General features: G+C 46.2%; 2 protein-coding genes across 2 annotated transcripts in view; one reads left to right on the forward strand and one right to left on the reverse strand.

Annotated features, from left to right (window-relative positions):
• Positions 1-3,438, forward strand: part of CLIC1 (CLIC family member 1) — a 50,885-nt gene extending 47,447 nt beyond the window's left edge. The window contains exons 5-6 of the mRNA XM_060690826.2: positions 1,342-1,523; positions 3,077-3,438. Of these exons, the coding sequence (XP_060546809.1) occupies positions 1,342-1,523; positions 3,077-3,238 (344 nt within the window). The 3' untranslated portion in view covers positions 3,239-3,438. The remainder of the gene's footprint in view (positions 1-1,341; positions 1,524-3,076) is intronic.
• Positions 3,439-6,525: 3,087 nt separating this feature from the next.
• Positions 6,526-12,131, reverse strand: LOC148115610 (uncharacterized). The gene is made up of 3 exons (XM_087885083.1): positions 11,998-12,131; positions 8,205-8,327; positions 6,526-7,004 (listed from the first exon to the last, which is right to left on the reverse strand). Exons 1-3 carry the CDS (start codon positions 12,050-12,052, stop codon positions 6,793-6,795), a joined length of 390 nt encoding a protein of 129 aa, XP_087741209.1. The 5' UTR covers positions 12,053-12,131; the 3' UTR covers positions 6,526-6,792.
• Between the last annotated feature and the right edge of the window lie 12,101 nt (positions 12,132-24,232).

The raw sequence follows: 24,232 nt of genomic DNA on the forward strand, positions 1-24,232 counted from the left end.
TGGAATAGATTGATGTGAAAATGGGGGTGACTGGCCAGCTGAAGTCTAAGAAAACAGCAGTCAACCATACAATTTTTGGTATTGGCTCCCAAGTGGAGCTTCTCATTGGTTGTTTATTTATTTTTATTTATATGAATTTATAAGCCACCCAGCTCCCAAGTGGAACTTCTCATTGGGTGTTTGCTTATTTATTTTTATTGATATGAAATTATAAGCCACCCAACTCTCAACATTTCTAACTTTCAACTCCATTCTCATTGGTGTGTAACGTAACATCCTTTGTGCTTGCAAATCGCTTCGACCTGTGAATTCACCTGTCAATTACTTCCATTACCTGTTGTCTTTAATCTTTACTAGCTAAATCTTTTTCTTTGACATTCTTTGTTTTTTTTTTTTTTTACATGTATAAATTAAGAGGCTACCCGACTCCAAATGACTCTGGGCAGCTTCCATTAAAAACAATAAGAACAATTTTAAAAATGAAACAAAAAAAATCATTATTGTCCACCATTTAGTTGTCCCTCATTTCCCACCGGTTGCTATGATGCCTCATTTTGTATTCATCCCAAAAATCCTAGAGGTGGAATCGATCCTGTTCCTGCCCTCTCACTAATGTTCTTCTTTTTTTCTAGTTCCATATCTTGAATCTCACTGGCCCTATTTACTTTCTTCTTGGATACTGTCAAGCTTGCAAAGTAATCCAGACCAGAAGTAGATCCAGGATTACTAGCTCCATCTTTATTGTAAGGTTACATTAACAGAATCTTTCGAGTCTGAAAGTACCCCTCCCTTCACTCCCTTTTTCCCTTCTTTTTATGACCCTGTAGTCCCTTAATTCGGGGTAGAGTCGGGGCGACTGGATGGAGCTGAGCATTTACTGGCCAGATGCCCTTCCTGATACCTACAGGGTGTTCACAGCAGATATTTTTTTCTTTGCGCTGTAGGAGAAAAACATCTGCTGTTACCTAGGATTGAACTCTCAACCTTCTGAGTGGGAGGCGAGTGTCTTTATCCCAAGGCCACCACGCTGCTCACTCTCTTCCCTCACTTATTTCCCCCAAAACTAGGGAGGGTCCCTTCTGAGCTGCTTTTGCCACCCCTCCTGTTTTGAACTCAAATTTTGTTTGTCAGGCTATTATCTAGGCTGCGGCTCTACCTTCTGTCACCTATTACTGTTGGTTTCCTCTCTGTATCTCCCTTGTTCGTCTTGTTCTAAACCTCCTGAGCTTTTTCCTAATTTGGTAACCAATTGAATCCTTCCAGCTGTGTTGACTTTTCCTTTGGATTTTTCATTAGTACCTCTTATCCCTCTTCCTTCCCACCCCGCTCTTCAATTCCTAGACCTTGAGAAAGGTTTAATGAAAGCACTGAAAGTGCTGGACGTTTATTTGATGACGCCTCAACCCGAAGAGGTGGACGAGAACAGCGCGGAAGATGAGGGCCAGTCCAACCGCAAATTTCTTGACGGAAATGAACTCACGTTGGCAGACTGCAATTTGCTGCCCAAACTCCATATTGTCAAGGTGAAAAATTTTTCAGAGACAGGGTGTCTGTAAATTATTTATGGGGAACAGGAGATAAGGGAGTGATTTCCTTTACACCAGGGGTGAAATGTAAAATTCGTTACTACTGGTTCTGTGGGCGTGGCTTGGTGGGGGGGGTGGTATAATGTGACTGGGTGGGCGTGGCCAACTTTTTTTTTTTTTAACTTTTCAGAGCATTTTTTCTAATGCTTTGAAAAGCCTCTGCCGATCAGGCAACTCAGCTGGGATCGTCAGAGAGGCTTTTTTAAAAATGCTTTGAAAAACCTCTCTGCCGATCAGGCAAGTCAGCTGGGATCGTCAGAGACATTTCAAAGCATTTTTTTTACCACCACTTCAGCCAAGAGGTTGCAGGAAAAAAATGCTTTGAAAAGCCTCTGACGATCCCACCTGAGCTGCACGATCATCAGAGGCTTTTTTTTTTTTAACTTTTAAAAGCATTTTTTTGTCGGAAGAGGTTGTAGAAAAAATGCTTTTAAAAGTAAAAAAAAAAAAGCCTCTGATGATTGTGCGGCTCAGCTGGGCATGGTGTGGGGGGCACAGGGATTTTTGCTACCGGTTCTCCGAACCACCCGCCACCATCACTACTGGATCGGGCGATCCGGTCTGAACCGGGAGCATTTCACCCCTGCTTTACACCCTATTTGTAACCTTCCCAGAAGCCTACAGTTGGGGGGAAGATGCTTGGAAGAATGACAGTTTCGTCTCCTGGTTTTATACAGGTAGTCCTTGACTTACAACAATGCACTTAGTGACCATTGAAAGTTACAGTGGCACTGAAAAAAGTGACTTACAACCATTTTTCACCCTTATGACCATTACAGCATCCCCAGGGGGCGACAACTTCCATGCGTCGCCCCTGACCTCCGTTTCACTCTCAGACGCCTTCAGGAAAAGCCTCTGCAGCTGAGAAACAAGATCCAGATTGACGCACGCAGCATCTCCTGGCCTCCATTTCGCCATTCAGAGGCGCCGTCAGAGCTCGTTTCTCGGCTGCAGAGGCCTTTCCTCAAGGCTTCTGATGGTGAAACAGAGGCCAGGGGCACCGTGCGTGAGTGGTGGCAAGCAGCCACAGAAAAAGTGGGCTGGCAGCAGCTACACGGACTCCTGCTGGGTGGGACTGTAGATGCCGCCGCCGTGAGGTGAGACAATGGGAGATATCTTCCGAAAATAAGACCTAATGCTTCTTTTGGAGTTTAAAAAAAAGACTGGGTCTTATTTTCGGGGAAACACGGTAGTATTAGCTATAGTTCTTAGACTTTGCAGCACTCTCTGGGTGGTTTCCAATGTTAGCATATTGCCCCCGACTATCCAGGTCCTTACTTTACTGACCTCGGAAAGATGGAAGGCTGAGTCAATTGTGAGTCCCGTCAGGATCGAACTCCAGGCTGTGGGCAGAGTTTGCCTGCAATACTGCATTCCAACCACTGAGCGACCAGGGCTCCTTCCTTACAGAATTCTTCCTTAAAGAATGTCCCGATTGATCAGAAGGTTGAAAACGGCAAAATAATTTGTGGTTGTACACCTCCCAACAGGTTGTTTGCAAGAAATACCGTGACTTTACCATTCCTGAAGAATTCCGCGGCATCCATCGCTATCTCAAGAATGCCTACGCTCGTGAGGAGTTTTCCAGCACCTGCCCAGACGATGAAGAAATTGAATTAGCTTATGAGCTGGTTGCCAAAGCTTTGAAGTAGTAAACTTCTAAAATGTGGAGAAGGGACACAGGGCTTCGCTGGCAGGGATTCTTGGATTTGGGCACCTCTGAGGGTATTTTAACATATGTATTTCTGTCTGGCCACCAGAGGGGGAAATGTCTGTTTTCTGTGGGGACAAAATGATTCAAATTTAAATATGAGCAAATATGAAATAAAAAAATTACATGTTTTTAAAAATAGGAAGTTTCTTGTTGTACTTGTTCCCTGCCCAAAGGAGGGGCAGATAATTACAAGGTGTTGCATCATACAATGATGGCTAGAGGAATATTGGCTTACTTCGATAGTTATGAGACACAACACTGGATAATTCTGCAAACCAGATGGAGCGAGCTATGTATGAATCCTGACTTTTAGGTTATTCAACATTTCATGTTGGTTGGTCAGAAAAAAGGGCAATGTTGCTTTGACAGTTAAGTTAAGCAAGGTTGGGCCTGTTGAGTATGCAGAACAACAGAGTTGGAAGAGACTTGAAAGTCCTCTAGTCCAACCCCCTGTTCAGGCAGGAAACAGTATATCATTTCAGGTAAATGGTTGTCCAATCTCTTCTTAAAAACCTCCAGTGATGGAACATCCACAACTTCTGGAAGCAAGTCGTTCCACTAATTAATTGTTCCTTAGTTTCTCCTTAGTTCTAGGTTGCTTCTCTCCTTGATTAGTTTCCATTCATTGCTTCTTGTCCTACCCTCAGGTGCTTTGGAGAATAGTTTGACTCCCTGTTCTTTGTGGCAACCCCTTTGATATTGGAACACTGCTATCATGTCTCCCCTAGTCCTTCTTTTCATTAAACTTGACGGACCCAATTTCTGCAATGGTTCTTCATATTTTTTAGTCTCACTAATCATCTTTGCAGATGTGAGACTACCAGCCAACACCAAATCTGTAGGATAAGCCAGGAAGACAAAATACAAATCTCTTGGAAGAAAGCAAGACCAAGCCACTTTCAAGCTGTTGCAGAAAACACATGCAAATGTAGCCATGAAGTCACAAGCTGATCCTGATTCTCCTCAACCCAAACTTTACAGTTGAAGAGAACATTAAACATGTGTGACCCAGGTCAGAACTGATCTGTTGTTGTTAGTTGCAAAATTGTGTCTGACCCATCGTGACCCCATGGACAACATTCCTCCAGGCCTTCCTCTCCTCTACCATCTTCCAGAGTCCATTTAAGCTCACGTCTACTGCTTCAGTGACTCCATCCAGCCACCTCGTTCTCTGCTGTCCCCCTTCTACTTTTGCCCTCAATCTTTCCCAGCATTAGGCTCTTCTCCAGTGAGTCCTTCCTTCTCATTAGGTGGCCAAAGTATTTGAGTTTCATCTTCAGGATCTGGCCTTTTAAAGAGCAGTCAGGGTTGATCTCCTCTAGGACTGACCGATTGATCGCCTTGCAGTCCAAGGGACTTGCAGGAGTCTTCTCCAGCACCATAGTTCAAAGGCCCCAATTCTTTGGCCCTCAGCCTTCCTTATGGTCTAACTTTCACAGCCATACATTGCAACTGGGGAACTGATCTGTAGTGCTTCCCAATGAATCCTTTGGCTATATGGGGGAAAAAAACCCAATTACAGGCTTTAATATATATTCTAGTTAAAGTTTAAAGAATATGGATTCCTTAAAATGGCCCCTAGGAACTATTCTTGTTGTCAGTTTAGGAGATGATGTTCATTACCCATCAAACAAGTTTTCTCTGCCTTACAAAGACTATTGTGGTCATTAATACTATTAAATTATCGCATTTTAGCTTGAGGGTAACCAATAACTCTCAGAGATTGCAATATCATTTGTAAGCAGATTCCACAGCTGTAATCTATGGATTCTTGAATAATAGTAAGAATACTTCCTAGCTGATGTTGACTTTAGCTCCAAGATCTTGAGAATGTTGAGAATTGCCTAAAAAAAAAAAAAAGAGGCTGAGAAAGTTTGATTTTGGGCAGTTATTTTTGCAAAGTCAAGTATATCTTTTGAGAGATTGCCCTGTGCGTAAAATAAGATAACACCCATGCTTGTTAATCTAAAAGAATATTTCTTTTGAGTTCTGTTTTCCACCAGTCAAGGGATCTGTGTATCTTTCAAAGGGTGGGACACATTTTCTTAAAATTTATGTTTCCTGAACTTGTTTTCTCTTCTTGGCAAGCTTGGGAAAGCCTTAGTATGAACTAATTTTATTTTTCTTGATGTGCATGTCTGAAGATTCTTGACCAGTCTCATCCCTTTTGGTTTTTTCTAACCCTTTTGTCTAATGAAACATTCCTGAAACATGACGCCTTGCAGTGATTTTTTTTTTAATCTAATAAAGGTGTTGCATGCTGTGGATTTTGGATTCCCTTCCTACACAGTTCTATCGCCTCTCTATGGGATGCTAGATCACTGACTTGATCACTGTTCTCAGATGTCATAATTTCTCTAACTACTTCTCAATTGGTATTACTTAGCAATAGCAACAGGGATGGGCTGCTGGGGGTTCACAGGGGTTCAGGAGAACCTCTAGCTAAGATTCTGTGCAGTTCGGAGGACCCCCAAATCCCACTCCTGGCTGGCCCCGCCCACCCCTCCCCTCCCCTCCCAGGAGTCCCCACACAGCCCATTTTGGATGCAAGTAAGTGCTTGGGGATGGTGAAAAACAAGCCTACCAGAAGTTAGTGAACTTCGTTTTCGCCCTCCTGGAGGCTCAAGAAAAGCCTTCGGAGCCCGGGGAGGGCAAAAACGCTCCCCCACCATGGTGCAGGAGGCCAACTAGGCCACGCCCACCATGGCCACACCCACCCAGCAACAGGAAAGAGAACCCTTTGCTAAAAATTTTGAAGCCCACCCCTGAATAGCAATAGCACTTAAAATTATATACTGCTTTACAGTGCTTTACAGCCCTCTCTAAGCGGTTTACAGAGTCAGCATATGGCCCCCAACAATTTGGGTCCTCATTTTACCCACCTCAGAAGGATGGAAGGCTGAGTCAAACTTGAGCCTGGTGAGATTCGAACTGCCAAATTGCAGGCAGCCGGCAGTCAGCAGAAGTAGCCTGCAGTACTGCACTCTAACCACTGCACCACCGAGGCTCATGGTTTTACTTAGCAGTTAAATCATCAATCCATTATGTTGAAATGTGTTACCCTGTAAATAAAGACTTAAACACACACAGGAAAGAGGCCTTGCCCCTCCCAGAATTGTTGAGAGTTGGGTGGCATGCAAATTTGATGAGCAAATAAATACATTTACGTTTCAGATTTAGGCAGTTAAATGACGATAAGGATAATGAAATAAACAAAAGGCAGAGTGAAGTCTTTCGATTCCTTTATTGTCTTAGAAAGCTTTTCTCTCTCCTTTTTAATGAAATGTTGATAGAATCAAGCAGATTATAAATTCTTTATTTTCTTTCAGCAAAATTGAGACATTATCCCAAGGCAGGGAAGGAAGAGGACAGGATGTGTCTGAGTTCCTCCTATGTAGCATTTTGGGGCTGCGAGGTCTATTGGGTTAAATAGGTGATAATTATAGATAACAATGATAACTGTAGTGCCATCCTTTAACATTATACAATGACTCAACAGAGATAGACCAGCATGAACAAAAATGGGGTGAAAACCAGCAGCCTCCAGAAGGTACTGAACTCTCCAGCAGCCCCATTGCACAGGTCAGTGGAGCAGCAGAAAGTGCTGTAGGTGAAATTGATCCCCAATATATTTCGAATGCCCCGAACTCCACACATGGAAGGATCCCCACAGGTCTTCTCATGGATCACCAGTTCAAGGGCACCTGGGAGAGAAACGAGAGTCAAGGCCAGATGGAAGGTCAATCACAAATACCACACTTTTTTTTTTTTTTAAATTTGATTTATATGCCGCCCTTCTCCGAAGACTCAGGGCGGCTTACAGTGCGTTAAGCAATAGCCTTCATACTTTTGTATATTTATACAAAGTCAGCTTATTGCCCCCACAATCTGGGTCCTCATTTCACCTACCTTTGAAAGGATGGAAGGCTGAGTCAACCTTGACCCTGGCGAGATTCGAACTTACTTTAATTGCAGACAGCTGATGTTAAATTACAGAGCTCTGTCTGTTGTATTTGTCCAATCATCGACTTTCCATTTCATTGGCTATTGAGTTTAACCCAGTGGTGGGTTGCTCCTGGTTTGGCCCCGGTTCGGCCGAGCCGGTAGCGGTGACAATGACGTCACCGAACCGGTTCTCTGTGATTGGTAGCTGGGCCCTCCCGCCCGCCCCCGCTTTATTCCTACCTTTATTTCTTGGTTTTTAGCCCAGCTGATAGGCGCGGCAGAGTGGATAGCCGCACCTCAGCTGGGCAGAAACCCAATGCGCTTGCGCATAGCATAAATTTGCCGCATGTGCGAGCGAAGCAAGTTTGCACACAGTGATCATGCGCAAAGCGCATGCACGAAGAGAACCGGTTGGAACCCACCACTGGTTTAACCCAATTTTTCTGGTAGGACCACATGGGAGATTTCCCTCAAGCATTTGATGATGTGCCTCACATTTCTCGGGTATCTTTCTGGTGCCCATTTGCATTGACCCAATCGAGATGCTCAAGCAGAAGAACCAAAGGGGCAGCGGTGGGTTTCACATATTCTTACCACTGGATCGCCGTGCGTGCCTTCCATGCATGCACCCAGCCTTCTGCACCCTCGCTTTGGGCGTGCACTTGTGCATGCTCCCAGGCTTCCACGCATGTGCTTTGTTCGTGCATGCGCCTTCCTTAAACGTTTCCTTGAAAACGTGGCTAATAGGACTGCATTACGTCCAGGCGAGTGGGTGGCAGTCATTGCTACCGATTCGCCCGAACCGTTCCCAACCAGCTGAATACCACCTCTGCAAAGCGGTGAGGTTAGTATTGGGGTTCCTATCTAAGCTGCCCCACATTTTCTTTCCTGGCTTTTGAAGGAATAGGATCCCAACGTGAAACGTTTCGCATAAGCAACGAGAAACATGGCAGCCTCACCTTTATGACCTTTCGCCACGGAAGTGAGACACTTCTGCGATGGGCCACACGGTGTGGAAAATTTCAAGCAATCCAGCGGGGAGATGGTGGGGAAGAGGCAAGTGTAGCATCGCAGAGGGGATCCTGCAAACACAGCAATAGAGTTTTGTCTTGACCAAAGTTTGTAACATCACGAGATAGAATGAAAATAGTTTCATCTGAAGCATCAGATTTTGTCAGGAGAGAAATAAAATCACATGAAGCACTCTAGAGCAGAGGTCTCCAACCTTGGCAACTTTACGACTTGTGGACTTCAACTCCCAGCATGCACTGGCTGAGGAATTCTGGGAGTTGAAGTCCACAAGTCATAAAGTTGCCAAGGTTGGAGACCTCTGCTCGAGAGCACACTGGCATCAATCCTTTTTCTGGAAACCTGACCTGTTTAAAAAAAAAAAAATCCGAGTTTAAAATGTTCATCGTTCATCTCAAAGAAAAGGACAGAAGTTTGTTCTTCATTACTTTAAAGTCTGTCTTTGTAGCTCAAACTTGGGTACTTACTTAATAATACGTAAAGATGGTGACCGACCCAAGTTTATCCAATAAATGGAAAGTAGAGCTGACCCTTCTCTGATCACTTTCACCATTACACTAAATGCCTGCTCAACAAATTATGAGCAGAATCGAGAATGGAGAAATGCTTCCAGAGAAGTACCAAAGAATTTGTGCCGGTAATCCTCGACTTACGACCGGTTAATGACCCCAGCAGTTGCTTAATGACTGCGCCATTCACTTAACAATCAGGACATAAAATTGGGCATGGTCATGTGGTGACCTGCTTAACGACCATATGACTTGTCGTGGTTGTAAGTTAAGGACTACTTCTGAAGAATTAAGAACCTGGTCCAATGAGACATTAAAGCAGACATGGGTCCTAGACCTGCCACCACAGCATTAGTGAGGTACCCCCAGAAACTAGCCCTACCTGGCTCAAATGCCTGACTCCCCAACATTTCACTGGCAAAACAAGAGACAATTTTTAAAAATCTTAAGTGCTCAGGCCATACCCCAGTCTGTTTGAGCTATACCTCTGTTTGAGGTATTTTTCTTTTTCTTATGCAAGTGTTGGAAGAAATATCCTTCTGGGTTCAGTTCCAAGTGGGGAAAAAGACACTGGATTCATGGAAGTTGCTTGGAAAGAAGGTTTATTGATGAACAGGATCACATGGCTTGAGATCCTGGGCAAAAAGGGCAGAGATGCTGAGAGTGCCTGGGTTTTATGCCCTCTGTTGGGCTTGTGTTTTGATTGGTTGTCAGAACTCCTATGGGGCCATGCAGGGGTAACTTTGTAGGTTGTCTTTTGAGTCCCAAGCTTGGTTGACTCCTGCTGGGTGATGACGTAATGAAAGGGCTTCGGGCAATTCCTACTATGGCTCTGCCTGAAAGAGGTAAATATTTGTTATGTAGAATAGACTGGCTCAGGCCTTAATGGCCCATTAACAAAGGTGGGGGTGGGGGTGGTGCTGAGTCTCTGCCTCCCTTTTAGGGGAAATATTCTGCCCTTTTAATATCTCCTAAAATATCTCATTTTCCTAGGAGAGGGGTGGGTGCTAACTTCCTATACAAGTTTGTTTTTCAAAAGTGAAGATATTCTTTAGGTAAAAGAGATTTAAATGTTATACGATATCTTATCACCCAGTTGACATGAAGAAGAGCTTCTGAACACTTCGCAAACCCTCTGGTTTAATCTGCTTGTTTGACGCAAAGAGCTGCCATCTCCTTGAGATGGCTATCTAATTCCTGCTTGAAGACTTTCTTGAAAGAGCCTTTTCTTTCTAGTTCTCTTCCCACGTTTTCTCACTTTCAAAGAAGTTGCTTCTACAAACAACGAAGTTTCTTCAAAGAGATTTCTGGCACTGATCTTGTTATCGAATTGGGTAATGAAATGTCTATAAGCAAACAACTGAGATCAGAAAGCCCCAATAACTCCACTTTCTTCTAATCTTCACCTCTTGAATTTAAAATGAATAAGGTTTCATCTACTCCTACCCGAGAGTTTTGCACAAATGCCACCAAATCACCAATTTTTTGTCTCCAATATTTTATTTGTTACTAGCTGATAACCCGGCGTTGCCAGTGTATTTATGTATCCCAATCCTCACAGGCTTTTAAAAGTATACGTACAGTATACACATTATAACATAAAATCATACACAAAAATCACTATAAGTCTTTGGGCCCCACCCATCCGGCTGCCCATGTCCACCAGTAACCACCATCTGGCAGCGTTGGGGCTGTGCATGGCCGGCTGCTGCAGTAACCGCCTGGGCCAACACCCATCTGCCAGCAATGGTCCTCCTCGCTGTCCGGTATGGCAGGTGGTGCGTGGCCACTGCAGAAGGCCACCGGGACCAATCAGCTGGTCAGCATGGCCACTATATTTACCTGAGGAGTGTTAAGGGTGTCTTACCCCCATAGTATTTGTTTCCAGAAAGTAAGTCATCTGTGTACCAAGTTTGGTTGAAATTGCTCGATGCGTTCCAGAGTTATGCTGGAACATACACACATACTCACATACACACAGCCATTTATATATAGAGATAGATAGATAGTCACATATAGCAATCAGCATGAAACAGAACAGACTTCTTTTTTGCAAACAATTTTGGGGATGTTCAAGGAAGGGAAAAGTGGAGCCCGAGGGCTCCACCCCAGTTCTGTTTCAAAAATGTCTTCGTGTCCCATCTTTATTCTTCTTGGCCTTTTCTGGTCAAATTTAAACCTATCTTAAGTTTTCCCACTGCAACTGTTTTTCCATTTTCCATTCCCTATCTCAACTCTTAAGTCCAAATGAATCCAAGGCCCATTAAGAGATTGAGGTTTTAGTAACTACAAGGGAAAAATCTGAACCCTGTGTTATGAAATCCTACATTTAGGGCCAGGGGTGTCAAACTCGATTTCATTGAGGGCCACATCAGGGTTGTGTTTGGCCTTGAGGGGGGATGGGCGTGGCCAGGGTGGGCGTGGCCATCTTGACATCACTCATGTCGGGGGTGCCTGTGGTGGCCCGAGTACTCTGCCAGCGAAAATGGGCTCCCGAGCTGCATTTTTGGCTGCGACGGCCTCCTGCAACCCTCTGCCAGCAAAAATGGAGTTTGCAAGGGCCACATGCAATCCTCCCAAGCTCTGTTTTCGCTGGCAGAGGCACTGTGAGCCCACCTCGGCCCTTCCAAGGTCAAACACAACCCTGATGTGGCCCTCAATGAAATCAAGTTTGACGCCCCTGATTCTAAAGAACAAAAAGCAGGGAAGAGGCACAGAGTAAAACGTGAGGAGCTGTCACAGAGAAGAGGGTGGGTTGCCCCCGGTTCGGACCGGTTCGCATGAACCGGTAGTAAAACCAGTGGGAGGAGCTGCCCACCGCCCCAGATGTCATCATCGGCGATCTGCACATGCGCAGAAGCAAGGCACGTGTGTGATTCCATTGCAAACCGGTAGTAAAGGTAAGTAGAACCCAGCCCTGGCAAGGATCTATTTCCCTAACTCTCAAAGAGAAAAGATTCAACAACTATTTGTCTGCAATGGTATAGGGTTTCTTGCCTGAGCAGGGGGTTGGACTAGAAGACTTCCAGGGTCCTTTCCAATAATCTGTTATTCTGTTCTGCCAGTCTACATTTTGAACTGCTTCTACTTTAATAGTTTGTTAGCCACTTTGAAAATAGTCTGGATTATAAATCAAATAGATCAGTAGGCACACCAAGAAATCAAACTCTCTTTTTTTCCTGAAATCTACATCACCCTGGATATTTCCACTTACCTGGGGGAAGAAAGAGGAGCAGTATCGCATAGCCGGCTAAGAAGTCGATTTTCATGTTTCTCCTTCCTTGCGGGTCTGGGCTAGGCAAACGATCCTCCCTTTTAAACTTTCTGCTCCGGTGATTAGCAGCAGCCTTCTTTCAATTACCTTTAATTTCATAATCGTTTTCTTTCTTTCTTTTTTTTTTTTAAGGAAGAAAATAAACTGATTTGGACATGTTTTTCTTGCAAAAATATGTACTAAAGAACCTCAGATTCTGAAAAAAGAGGGCAATAAATTCAGTAGCACTACTAAACACCAGGCCTCTGCTTGTTTACTCAGAACACACCTCACTGGATACTACACTACTTAGCATGGATTTGATGCAGTGGTGGGTTGCTACCGGTTCTATCTGGATCGGCGAACTGGTAGCGGCAGCAGCAGGATGCTCTGCCCACCCATGCCGGACGCTTCTGTGCATGCATGCGGGCACGAGCGAAACGGTAGCGACAGGTTTTGCACCCCACTACTGATTTGATGTTTTTATTTATTAAATAAATTAAATTTATATGCTGCCCCTCTCACTATTGATTGATTCCTGGCGGCTGATGCTTAAGATCATAACCTTGTGCATGTTTATAATTTCAGTTTTATAAATCTCTGCAGGTTTTCTTGGTAAGATCTACGAAATGATTTCCCATTGCTAGGGCTGAGAGAGAGTGACTGGCTCAAGGTTATCCAGTTGACTTTGTGTTAAAGGTGGGACTAGAACTCACAGCCTCCCAGTTTCTTGCCTGGTGCAAATATGTGAGAGAAAAATTCCCTCATAGTTGCTGTGCCTATTAATGGCCTTTGGCTTAGACAATTAAATAAGCCAATTAGAGAACAGCTCCTGGCTTTGAATCTCCCGGGCTTTTCTATGCCCTCCCCTAACTGCCACTGTGACGGTATAAAAGGAGATGCTTGCCAGCAGGCATTTTGGCTTTGGGATCAGAGGCAGAGCTGAAGTCACTAAAGCCTCTTCCTTCTGAGGAAGAAAAGCCCGAAATCCAATCGCATAGAGCGATTGCACCAGAGAGCTGACAGGACACTTAAGAAAGAGAATGACATCTAATATTCTTTTTGAATAGACCTTGTTTTATTTTATGTAAATAAAAAACAGTTTAGTGTAAACTGCTTGTGAGGCTCATTTGTTCTAGTACATTGTAAAAGAGATAAGGTTACGGTCCATTGAGGCCCCCTCCATCACAGAATAGAAGTGAATTCTATTGAGCACTTAATGCTGGGGTGTTCAAGGGCAACAAATAGGCTCGTGATGGCGAACCTATGGCACATGTGCCACAGGTGGCACACGGAGCCATATCTGTGGGCATGCAAGTGTTGCCCTAGCTCAGCTCCAGTGTGCATGCACATGCCAGCCTGATTTTCGGGCCTTCTGGGTCCACCGGAAGTCGGGAAATGGGCTGTTTCCGGCCTCTAGAGGGCCTCCGGTGGGGGGAGGCCATTTTCGCCCTCCCCAGGATCCTAGAAAGCCTCTGAAGCCTGGGGAGAGCGAAAAATGGGCCTACCGGGCCCACCGTGCCATCACGTGTCAAAAGCGGTGGGAGTGTTACACGCACATGTGTGGGGTACGGAGTGCATTGAATTATGTTGTGGGCATACACACGCGCGATCCCCCTCATGCTCCTCCCACTTTTGGCACGCAATAGCAAAAAGGTTAGTCAACACTGGAATAGGCTCAAAAAATGGGAAGATTATAGTCACAACAAGGCAACAGAAGCTCTACCCCTTTTTATGTCTGTTGATGCATGTAAAAAAATATAGGAAATATTTGATTTCAAATCTGTTGCCATCATCTTGCCTTTTTTGACAGTTTTCCACTAGATTGTTGTTGTTGTTAGTCGCAAAGTCATGTCCGACCCATCTCAACCCCATGGACAACGTTCCCCCAGTCTTTCCTGTCCTCTACCATCCCGCGGAAATGTGGTCGTAAATCAAGGACTACCTGTAATCTGATTTCAAGTTTTATTCAAACCAAATCGAGTCTTTTTTCTTATTGTTTCCTGCATTTTATGCTTCTCACAGGGTCTAACTATGAATTTTCAATAATTACTACACCTTCTTTTGTTTTCTGATTTTAATTTGCTTTAGATTAGAGGAACTGGCATTCTCAATATGAAATCTACAAATCTCTCCTATCAGTGGAAAAAGACATTGGCTTGCAGAACTATTCATTCAGGTGGATTTTAATTAAGGGGAAGATAACAGATGTATAAATAAAAGAAATGCATATACCGGAACAGTGGAGAAATCCCTTTCCAATTCTATAAGTACATTGTGCACAGTATTAAATTATTCTGACTATTTCTAATGGAGGAAAGGATGAGTTGCCAGTGACATAACGGTATTAAATATTCTGATATTAAAGTTGTGAATTAGACATGGCCAAAAGTAATTGCATTTGTGAACAATAGAGGTGTACTGTATTCAAAATGTATTCTAAATCATAGAGTTTGTCCTTCCAGCCTAGAACTGTCTCTTTGGGTGTGTAGTAGCAATTCAGCTTTCCGGCCGGATGTTTTTCCCAAACTCTGGAATTTGTTTCACAACAGAGGCTGGAAATGTGAACTCAAGATGTCCTTCCCAGATATCCTTCACCCAAGTCTCAAGCAAATGGCTCAAAGAACATGCAGTCTATAAATCTTGTCCCACCTCATGTTTATGTTGTTATTAAAACCTGTAAAATGGAAGTTATTGACTGGGGTCACAAATGATGTGTGTGTAGAGAGTTAGGAAGACAAAAATATGCAGGAAACACGATCTAGGAAAAACCGAAACTCTGAAGTTGTGTGTTAGATCGGCGCAGGGAAGCAAGACGGATGTGACCCCTTCTGTTGCAACGTCTGCAGGTTGCATCTCTCCACTTGCAGTTCGCCCTGGCATGGTCCCCTCTGCAGCTGGCACAGCGCTCCCCCTTGAAGTTTCTTTGTGCGGTTTCCCGCCTTGGGGGTCTGGATACCTTGTGAACGGCGGATTCTTCCTCCGACTCCGAGCCAGCTGTGGAATCCTCAGTCGATGACTGTGTGGCACTGCGAATCTTGTGGATTCCCTTCGCCCGGATCACTGTGGCTGCTGCCTACTCGGAGATTTCGGATGCGGTAGCTTCCTCCACCACGTCCTTGAGCACGAGCTTTTTCCTGCTCAGGAACTTCTTCTGCAGGCCTCTGTCCCTCATGCCGAAAACCACGCGGTCAGCTATGGCATTGTCCACGTGGTCTAATTCGCAGCTGGCTGCGATTTGGCACAGGGCGGCCACGAACTCCTTGATGGTCTCCCCTTTCTTCTGGTCTCTCTGATGGAAGGTGAACCGGTTTGCCACTGGTGTTCCTGTTGGGGCATAATGGTCCTGTAAGATCTGCAGCAGGTCCATCCATGGCACTTCCTCGATGTCCCGTGGTGCCACCAGATCGATGGCTATGTCAAGGACTTCTGAGCCGCAGTTGGCCAGGAAAATGCCCTTCTTGCGGTCGTCGTCGGCATCTCTGATATTGTTGCCTCTCAGGTATTGCCGGAATTTGACCATGTAGGATTTCCACTTGTCCTTCCCTGGGCGGAAAGGAGCAAGGGCTGGCAATGTGACTTCAGCTGCTGCCATGCCTTTGGAAATGCCTACCAGTGACTTCAGCTGCTAAGTGACTTGCTCTTGAGGTTGGCTTCGCGCCACGAGGTTTGTCGCTTGGTTCTAGTCCTTCGTCGCCAGTGTTAGATCGGTGCAGGGAAGCAAGACGCGACCTGCTCTGGTCCAATTCAGTACTTTATTTAAGCACAAGAATAAGATGAGTAGTTGTGCTGCCGGGGCTCTTTAAATACGCTCCGGCAGGCTCAGCCGCCCAATGACAGTTCTTTAAAGTTCCCGCTGGAGGATTAGCCAATCCCCAGCGGATGCCCAAATAAGGACATAACATTGTGATACATAATTTGGAATATAACTCAGGCGGACACCTCTCTAACTCACTGAAGTATAAGGAGAAGGAGGTACAGCCTAACCGGAAATGCAAAATTCTGTTGTTATAGACCAGAGGTGGAGAATGATGGCCCTTTTATGATTTGTGGATTTGGCTGGTTCAGGAATTCTGGGAGTTGAAGTCCACAAGTCATAAAAGGGCCATCATTCCTCACCTCTGTTATACACAATCTCAATAAGAAGGAGTGGAAGTAGACTTCTTGTGGAAGTCATTTCCAAATCTGGTTGAGGGTAGACAATGTCATTTGTTTGGTTTCATTTAGCACAGAATAAACAATACCCACCCTACAGAGCAGTGGTGGGTTTCAAATTTTTTTACTACTGGTTCTGTGGGTGTGGCTTGGTGGGCATGGCAGGGGAAGGATACTGTAAAATCTCCATTCCCTCCCCATTCCAGGGGAAGGTTACTACAAAATCCCCATTCCCTCCCGAACAGCTGGGACTCAGGAGGCAGAGAATAGATGGAGGCGGGGCCAGTCAGAGGTGGTATTTCCTGGTTCTCTGAAGCACTCAAAATTTCTTTCTACTGGTTCTCCAGAACTGGTCAGAACCTGCTGAAACCCACCTCTGCTACAGATTCTGCATGGCCTTTTCGTGATTCAACAGTATTACAGATAGTTCTCGACTTACAACCATTCTTATAGTAACCGTTCAAAGTTACAACGGCACTGAAAAAAGTGACTTATGACCGTTTTTCACACTTACAACCTTTGCAGCACTCTTATGATAAAAAAAAAAATCAGACACTTGGTAACTGGCACATATTTACGATAGTTGTCCCAAGATCATGTGATCTCCCTTTGCAAACTTCTGAGAAGCAAAGTAAATGTGGAAGCCATAGTGACTCAACAACAGTGTTGCTAACTTAACAACTGCAGTGATTCACTTAACATCTGGGACAAGAAAAGTTGCAAAATGAGGCAAAACTCACGGAACAACTGCCTCACTTAGCCACGGAAATTTTGGGTTCTGTTGCGGTGGTAGGTTGAGAACTGCTTGTACCAAAATAAAAATATATGCGGCTGAAATGTTCCTGTTTTATGGATGGTGATGGTGGCGGGAAAATTGAGAAACAAAATGGATGCGACAAACTGTTAAATCGGGTGAAGAATGGAGTTGAAGCCAGTAAAAGTAACTATTTGCCTTTATTGATCCGTTACAGCAACATACTAGCAAAAAGCAGAAACCTTCAGGCTCAGGGGTGAAATGCTCCCGGTTCGGACTGGATCGCCCGATCTGGTAGCGATGGCGGCAGGTGGTTCGGAGAACTGATAGCAAAAATCCCTGCCCCCTCCCCATGCCCAGCTGAGCTGCGCCATCATCAGAGGCTTTTTTTTTTACTTTTAAAAGCATTTTTTCTTCGGCCCCTGGGAGTCGCCAGCCGACATTGTCTGGCGGACAGCACCCTAAGGAGGCCCACTCTGTGTGAGCGTACTGGCCAGTGGGAGGCTAGTTAGGACAGGGACGGTAGGCACGCTGGTGCACTTAAGCAAGACCTCTTAGGAATGGGGTGAGGTCAACAGTAGACAGTCTAAGATTAAAGTTTTGGGGGTTTGGGGAAGAAACCACAGAGTCGGGCAGTGGTGGGTTCCTCCTGGTTTGGCCCGGTTCTCCCAAGCCGGTAGCGGTGACGATATGACATCACCGAACCGGTTCTGCAGTCTAGTTTGGATCGGTTTACCATGAGTTGTATCTATTGTGTGCTCTTGTATTGTTTTGGTTGAAGCTGAAGTATACATTGGCTGGTAGGACATTGTAGCAGATGATTTTATGTACTACGCTTAGGTCAGACCGAAGACGGCAAAATTCTAAATTGTCTAAGCCCAAAATTTCAAGTCTGGTGGCATAAGGTATTTTGTTGCGAGCAGAAGAGTGGAGGACTCTTCTTGTGAAATATCTCTGGACTCGTTCGATTGTATTAATGTCCGATATGCAGTGCAGATTCCAGACAGATGAGCTATATGCATGAAGCTTCTGACAGGGAAATTATATTGAACCCAAGTGGCAGGAATCAATCTTGAGTCACAAGACAATGATCCCAAATCGCCCCTATGGTCCTACGCTGTTACGAACAGGGGTGTTTTTACAGTTGGGAGTCAGCTCATATTTGCAAGCCGGGTTTAAAAAGCTCTAGAATTAACAGAGAATTGATTTGGGCGGGGCAGGATGTACATGGAGCAGAGATAAATAGCCACATCAGGGAGAGCTTCAACTGCTGCCTTCAATTCAGCCAATCTACACAAAAATCGGGTTGAAGCGGCAACATCTGTAGTCAGAGGAACGTAACCCTGGGAGCACAAACAGCGGGCCAAGGAGCAGAGAATATTTTGTGTCTCTCCCCCCACCCCCCATTTTAAGCAAGCAAAATAATTCGATATTCAGACTCAAGGGACAGCTAAACAGAGTATCCAAGGGCACCAAATTGCACCCTGCCTGCTGAACGTTATTTTTAAAAGAAGAAAGGGAAACTAGTTCTTCAAAACAACAGTTCCCTGCCTTTCGCGTCGTATTTCTTTGCATGGATCCCTTTGGGATGTCAAGAAATCCCATCCACCAGGGCTGGCACAATATTTTCTGAGCTAAGAACCACTCTCAGTTTTGCAGCAGCTTGCCAAAAAATAAAAATAAAAACCCGCATTCCCCAAAGAGGCACAGACAAGTTAAAAATTAAATTTGGGCTTCATTTCATTTAGAGTATATCTTAATTAGAAATAAATGGAATCAGTGCGGTGACTCTTCTGTTCTTTAGTGGGTTGAGTCTTTCCCCTTTCTGTTACATTAAAAACCACTACATTTTTAGGAACATCTGTTAGAAAGTTCTAAAGGATTTATCCAGATGTTCTGAAGGTGCCATAGATAAGCATCCTTACAATGCTTATAATATACAAATGGAGGAGCGACACAGGCCAGGTTTTGTCTGGAAATATGCCCACCGGTCCAGAGGGAAAAAACAAAACAAATACAAGCATCATAGAGAATTACGGGAGAATTTGGAATGTAAACCTACTAGTTTATCTTCTGGTAAAAAGGTGCTTTGAGACTGGCTGTGCTCACTTTGATAGCATTGCACGAATACGCCTGTCTCCCCTCACCTGCTGTGGCAGCCATTTTGTGACAGTGATCGCGATACGTGTTTTCAAATTCCAAAGAGGCCTTGGTTGATTGATTGACTGATTAAGAAAAAGCTGCTCATCGTATAAAGAAAGATTGGTCATCACTTCATGCTGTCTTCTGTCTATTCTCTTATTCAAGATAGATAAAGCTTGCATATAAATTGAGTTGAGTGTGACTTTTAGCAACCACAGACTTTTAGCTATGCAATTTGGGATGAAAATCCTTTGAATGGTGTGGGAGTAGGAATGGATTTCCAGAGGAAAAAATTGCAGGCTACAGGAACCAGAAGCATTACTCAAGTGACCCTGAGGACACAGATAAATCTCCAAGTGCTTCAATGACCCTATAAAACAAGCCTGTCAATCTCGCGGGCTGCGGGCCGGATGCGTCATGCGCTGGCTATGCCCACACCCGGTTTAACCAAGGAGAAAAAAGTCCCAATATGTCACGTGAAGCAGCTGTGACACTGCGAGTTTGACACTCTTGCTCTAAAAGGATGCAAATGTCCAGCTGTCTGCAAGGAATATAAATCCTTCCATTCCCCACTATCCACTCAGAGCTGAAGAAGCTTCTTGGATGAGAAGCAAAACGTCTTCAAAAGAAAAAACAAGAAAGTCCAGTTGCCTCCTGAAAAAGCACCTTTGGGACAACCATTTTATTTATTTATTTTATTTTATATTGGATTTCTATACCGCCCTTCTCCCTAAGGACTCAGGGCGGTGTACAGCCAGATTAAAAAACATGCAGAACAAATATTAAAAACAATTAAAAGATATATAATTTGGCCCAATTAAAACTCATTTACCAATTAAAAACGTTTAAAACATTTAAAAACAGTTAAAAATTTCATCTTAAGCCAGCCCGGCTTGTTTAAATAAATGGGTTTTAAGGGCGCGACGGAAGGCACTGAGGTCTTGGATTCTCCTTATCTCTGGGGGGAGCTGATTCCAGAGGGTAGGTGCCCCCACAGAGAAGGCCCTCCCCCTGGGGGTCACCAGCCTGCATTGTTTGGCTGATGGCACCCCGAGGAGGCCCTCTCTGTGGGAGCGCACGGGTCGCTGGGAGGTCGTCGGTAGCAGCAGGCGGTCTCGCAGATAGCTAGGCCCTATGCCATGGAGCGCTTTAAAGGTGATAACCAACACCTTGAAGCGCACCCGGAAGACAACTGGGAGCCAGTGCAGCTCGCGCAGGAGCGGTGTTACATGGGAGCGCCATGCTGCTCCCGTCACTACCCGCGCTGCTGCGTTCTGGACCAGCTGGAGCCTCCGGGTGCTCCTCAAGGGGAGCCCCATGTAGAGAGCGTTGCAGTAGTCAAGGCGAGAGGTGACGAGGGCATGAGTGACTGTGCACAGGGAATCCCGATCAAGAAAGGGCCGCAACTGGCGAATCAGGCGAACCTGACAAAAGGTCCCCCTGGTTACAGCCGTCAGATGTTCCTCCAAGGACAGCTGCATATCCAGGAGGACTCCCAGATTGCGAGCCCTCTCTGTGGGGGCCAATGACTCGCCCCCAATAGTCAGTGATGGAGTCAACTGACTATATCGGGATGCCGGGAGCCACAGCCACTCAGTCTTGGAAGGGTTGAGCTTGAGCCTGTTCCTCCCCATCCAGACCCGTACAGCCTCCAGGCACTGGGACATCACTTCAAGGGCATCGTTGGGGTGGCCTGGGGTGGAGATGTACAGCTGGGTGTCATCAGCGTACTGGTGGTATCTCACCCCAAAGCCACGGATGATCTCACCCAGCGGCTTCACATAAATGTTGAACAGAAGGGGCGAGAGGACCGATCCCTGCGGCACTCCACAAATGAGAGGCCTCGAGGTCGACCTCTGCCCCCCTGCCAACACAAACTGCGACCGGTCGGAGAGAAAGGAGGAGAACCACCGCAACACGGTGCCTCCCACCCCCAACTCTTCCAGCCGGTGCAGCATGATACCATGGTCGATGGTATCAAAAGCCGCTGAGAGGTCTAACAGGACCAGAACAGAGGAACAACCCCTGTCCCGAGCCCTCCAGAGATCATCAACCAACGCGACCAATGCCGTTTCTGTGCTGTGCCCAGACCTGAAACCCGACTGGAACGGATCTAGATAAGATGTTTCCTCCAGGAATTGCGGAAACTGTCGTGCGACCACACTCTCAACAACCTTCGCCATAAAGCGAAGGTTGGAGACAGGACGATAGTTGGCCAATATTGCCGGATCCAGGGACGGCTTCTTGAGGAGAGGCCTCACCACCGCCTCTTTCAAGGCGGTGGGGAAGTAACCCTCACTCAACGAAGCGTTGATAACACCCTGGAGCCAGCCTCGTGTAACCTCCCGGGAAGCCAGTACCAACCAGGAGGGACACGGGTCCAGTAAACATGTGGCCGCACTAAGTCTCCCCAAAATCCTGTCCACATCATCAGGAGTCACAGCATCAAACTCCTCCCAGATAACATTCTCAAGACTATTCCTCGTCACCCTGCCCTGATCTACCCAGTCAGAGTCCAAATCCCCCCGGATCTGGGCGATTTTGTCATACAGGTATTGTCCGAAATCCTCCGCCCTGCCTTCTAAGGGATCCTCCCGCACTCCTGGATGGAGCAGGGCGCGGGTCACCCTAAACAGGGCAGCCGGACGATTCCCTGATGACGCAATAGAGGCGGAAAAGTAGTTAGACTTTGCCGTCTCTATCGCCACTAGGTAGGCCTTAATATGCGACCTTACCAGTGTTCAATCAGATTCAGCGAGACTGGCCCTCCAACCGCTCTCCAGGCGTCTTTTCCGGCGCTTCATTTCCCTCAGCTCCTCAGTAAACCAAGGAGCCGCACGGGATCGGCATCGGGTCAGAGGCCGCAAAGGCACAACTCGGTCCAAGGCCCCACCAGCCGCCCGATCCCAGGCGGCTACCAGGTCCTCGGCCGAGTCATGTGCTAGATCCTCAGGAAATGGCCCAAGCTCCGTCTGGAACCTATCAGGATCCATCAGGCGCCTGGGGCGGATCCATCTAATTGGATCCACCTCCCTGCGGCGAGGGGTCGCGGTTCGAAGATCTAGGCGAAGGAGTGAGTGGTCAGACCATGACAAGGGTTCCATGTCTATATCCCCTATAACAAGACCACTCAACCACTGGCCAGAGACAAAAATCAGATCCAGAGTGTGACCTCCCCTGTGAGTAGGGCCATGAACTAACTGGGTCAGGTCCATGGCCGTCATGGAAGCCATGAACTCCCGAGCCACCTCAGACGTTTCACCGACGGATGGCAAGTTGAAATCACCCATGACTAAAAGCCTGGGTGTATCTACTGCCACCGTGGCTATCACGTCGAGTAGCTCAGGTAGGGCTGTTGCCACGCGGCAGGGAGCCAGGTACGTAAGCAACAAGCCCATCTGAACCCCACGGCCCCACCTCACTAGGAGGGACTCACATCCGGCTATCTGAGGCACAGTGGTCTCCCTCGGACCCAGATCCTCGTTAATAATAACCGCCACCCCCCCGCCCCTCCCCTGAGCCCTCGGCTGATGGAATGCTCTGAAGCCTGGTGGGCACATTTCAACCAGAGGGACGCCACCCTCCGGGCCCAACCAGGTCTCCGTAATACCCGCCAGGTCCGCTCCTCCCTCTTGTATAAGATCGTGAATGAGGGGGGCCTTATTGACCACGGACCTGGCATTGCACAGCATCAGCCGAAGGCCCAGCTCCTGAGTATCTAAGCCACCTAGTATCCGAGCAGAGCCTTGGGGACCGGGGCAAGCAATTGCTCTCAGACAGCAAGTGCGAGCCCCCAGCACCTGATGTGGTCCCCTGCTCCCGCCATATCTGCCCCTCCCATTCACCGTGCCGATGGTACAGCCCTCATAGATATCGTCCCCCATCCCTTTCCCAATCCCTCGTCCGGTGCCCCCCGGATCGTTACCCTGTGCCGGGCACGGCTCTGACCCTGGTGGATTTCCCCCCCAATCCGCCTTAGTCGTCTTCCCAATATCTTTAAAAGAATAATTACAACCCCCTCCCCCAGAACCCCTTAAAATCTTTAAAAATTTCCCTAAAAAGCCCCATAAATTCTTCCTTGCTCCATGCCATCTCTCCGGACTCCAAAGTCCGTCATCGAGATAGGCCCTCGATAATGTGGGGGGCCAAATCTGCGAGAGGGGAGAATCTCGCAGGGCGAGATCTGGATGACTGAGAATCTCTACAGATTTTTAATCACATATATAGTTTTTCTTCATGATGATCTGTCTTTCAAGTATTCCAATGGTGCCCTATTGCCATTATATCTGAGTCCATCCCTTCCTGCTGGTCATCTTCTTCTTCTCTTTTCTTCCATCTTTCCCAGTACTTCTCTAGAGAGCTTGTCTTCACATAATGTGTCCGAAGTAGGATAATTTACATCTAGTCATTTGTACCTGGTGTGAGAACCCTGAGTTGGTTTGTTTGATGATTCATTTGTTTGGCTCTCCACAGTATTCTCGGGGGAGCGGGGGGGCTTCTCCTACACCAAATTTCAATCCAAACATCAATACTTTTCATAGCCTGCTTCTCAGGAGTGAAATTCAGCAGGTTCTGACAGGTTCTAGAGAACCGGTAGTGGAAATTTTGAGCAGTTCAGAGAACTGGCATATACCACTCCTGGCTGGCCCTAGAGTGGGGTGGGAATTGAGATTTTGCAATATCCTTCCCCCAGGAGTGAGGAAGAAATGGGGAGTTTGCAGTATCCTTCCCCCAGGAGTGGGGTGGGAATGGAAATTTTGCAGTATCCTTCCCCTGCCATGCCCACCAAGCCAGGCCCACCAAGCCACACAACACCACGCCCACCAATCCACGCCCACAGAACCGATAGTAAAAAAAATTGAATTTCACCACTGTTGCTTCTTCAAACTCTTTCACATGTATAGAGTAATGGGGAGGGAGACTATCTTTGATCAAAGATAAACCTTCAGATTTTAGTTGGATGGGAAGACCTTTAAATGATTTATAATCTGACTTTGAATGAGTCTGGATCATACATCTTCTATTTTAAGGTTTTTGAGCGTCTGCACCCAGTGGTGCCCCCTGGTGCTGATGTTGAGTTATGGTCTCCTCTGCTGATTATGATTGCCTTTTCAAGGTACTTTATAACAAAGACCACAATACAGG

This window comes from Pantherophis guttatus, chromosome 2 (genome assembly GCF_059756535.1).
Source record: "Pantherophis guttatus breed Tessera chromosome 2, ASM5975653v1, whole genome shotgun sequence".
In the NCBI taxonomy this organism is placed as follows: Eukaryota; Metazoa; Chordata; class Lepidosauria; order Squamata; family Colubridae; genus Pantherophis; species Pantherophis guttatus.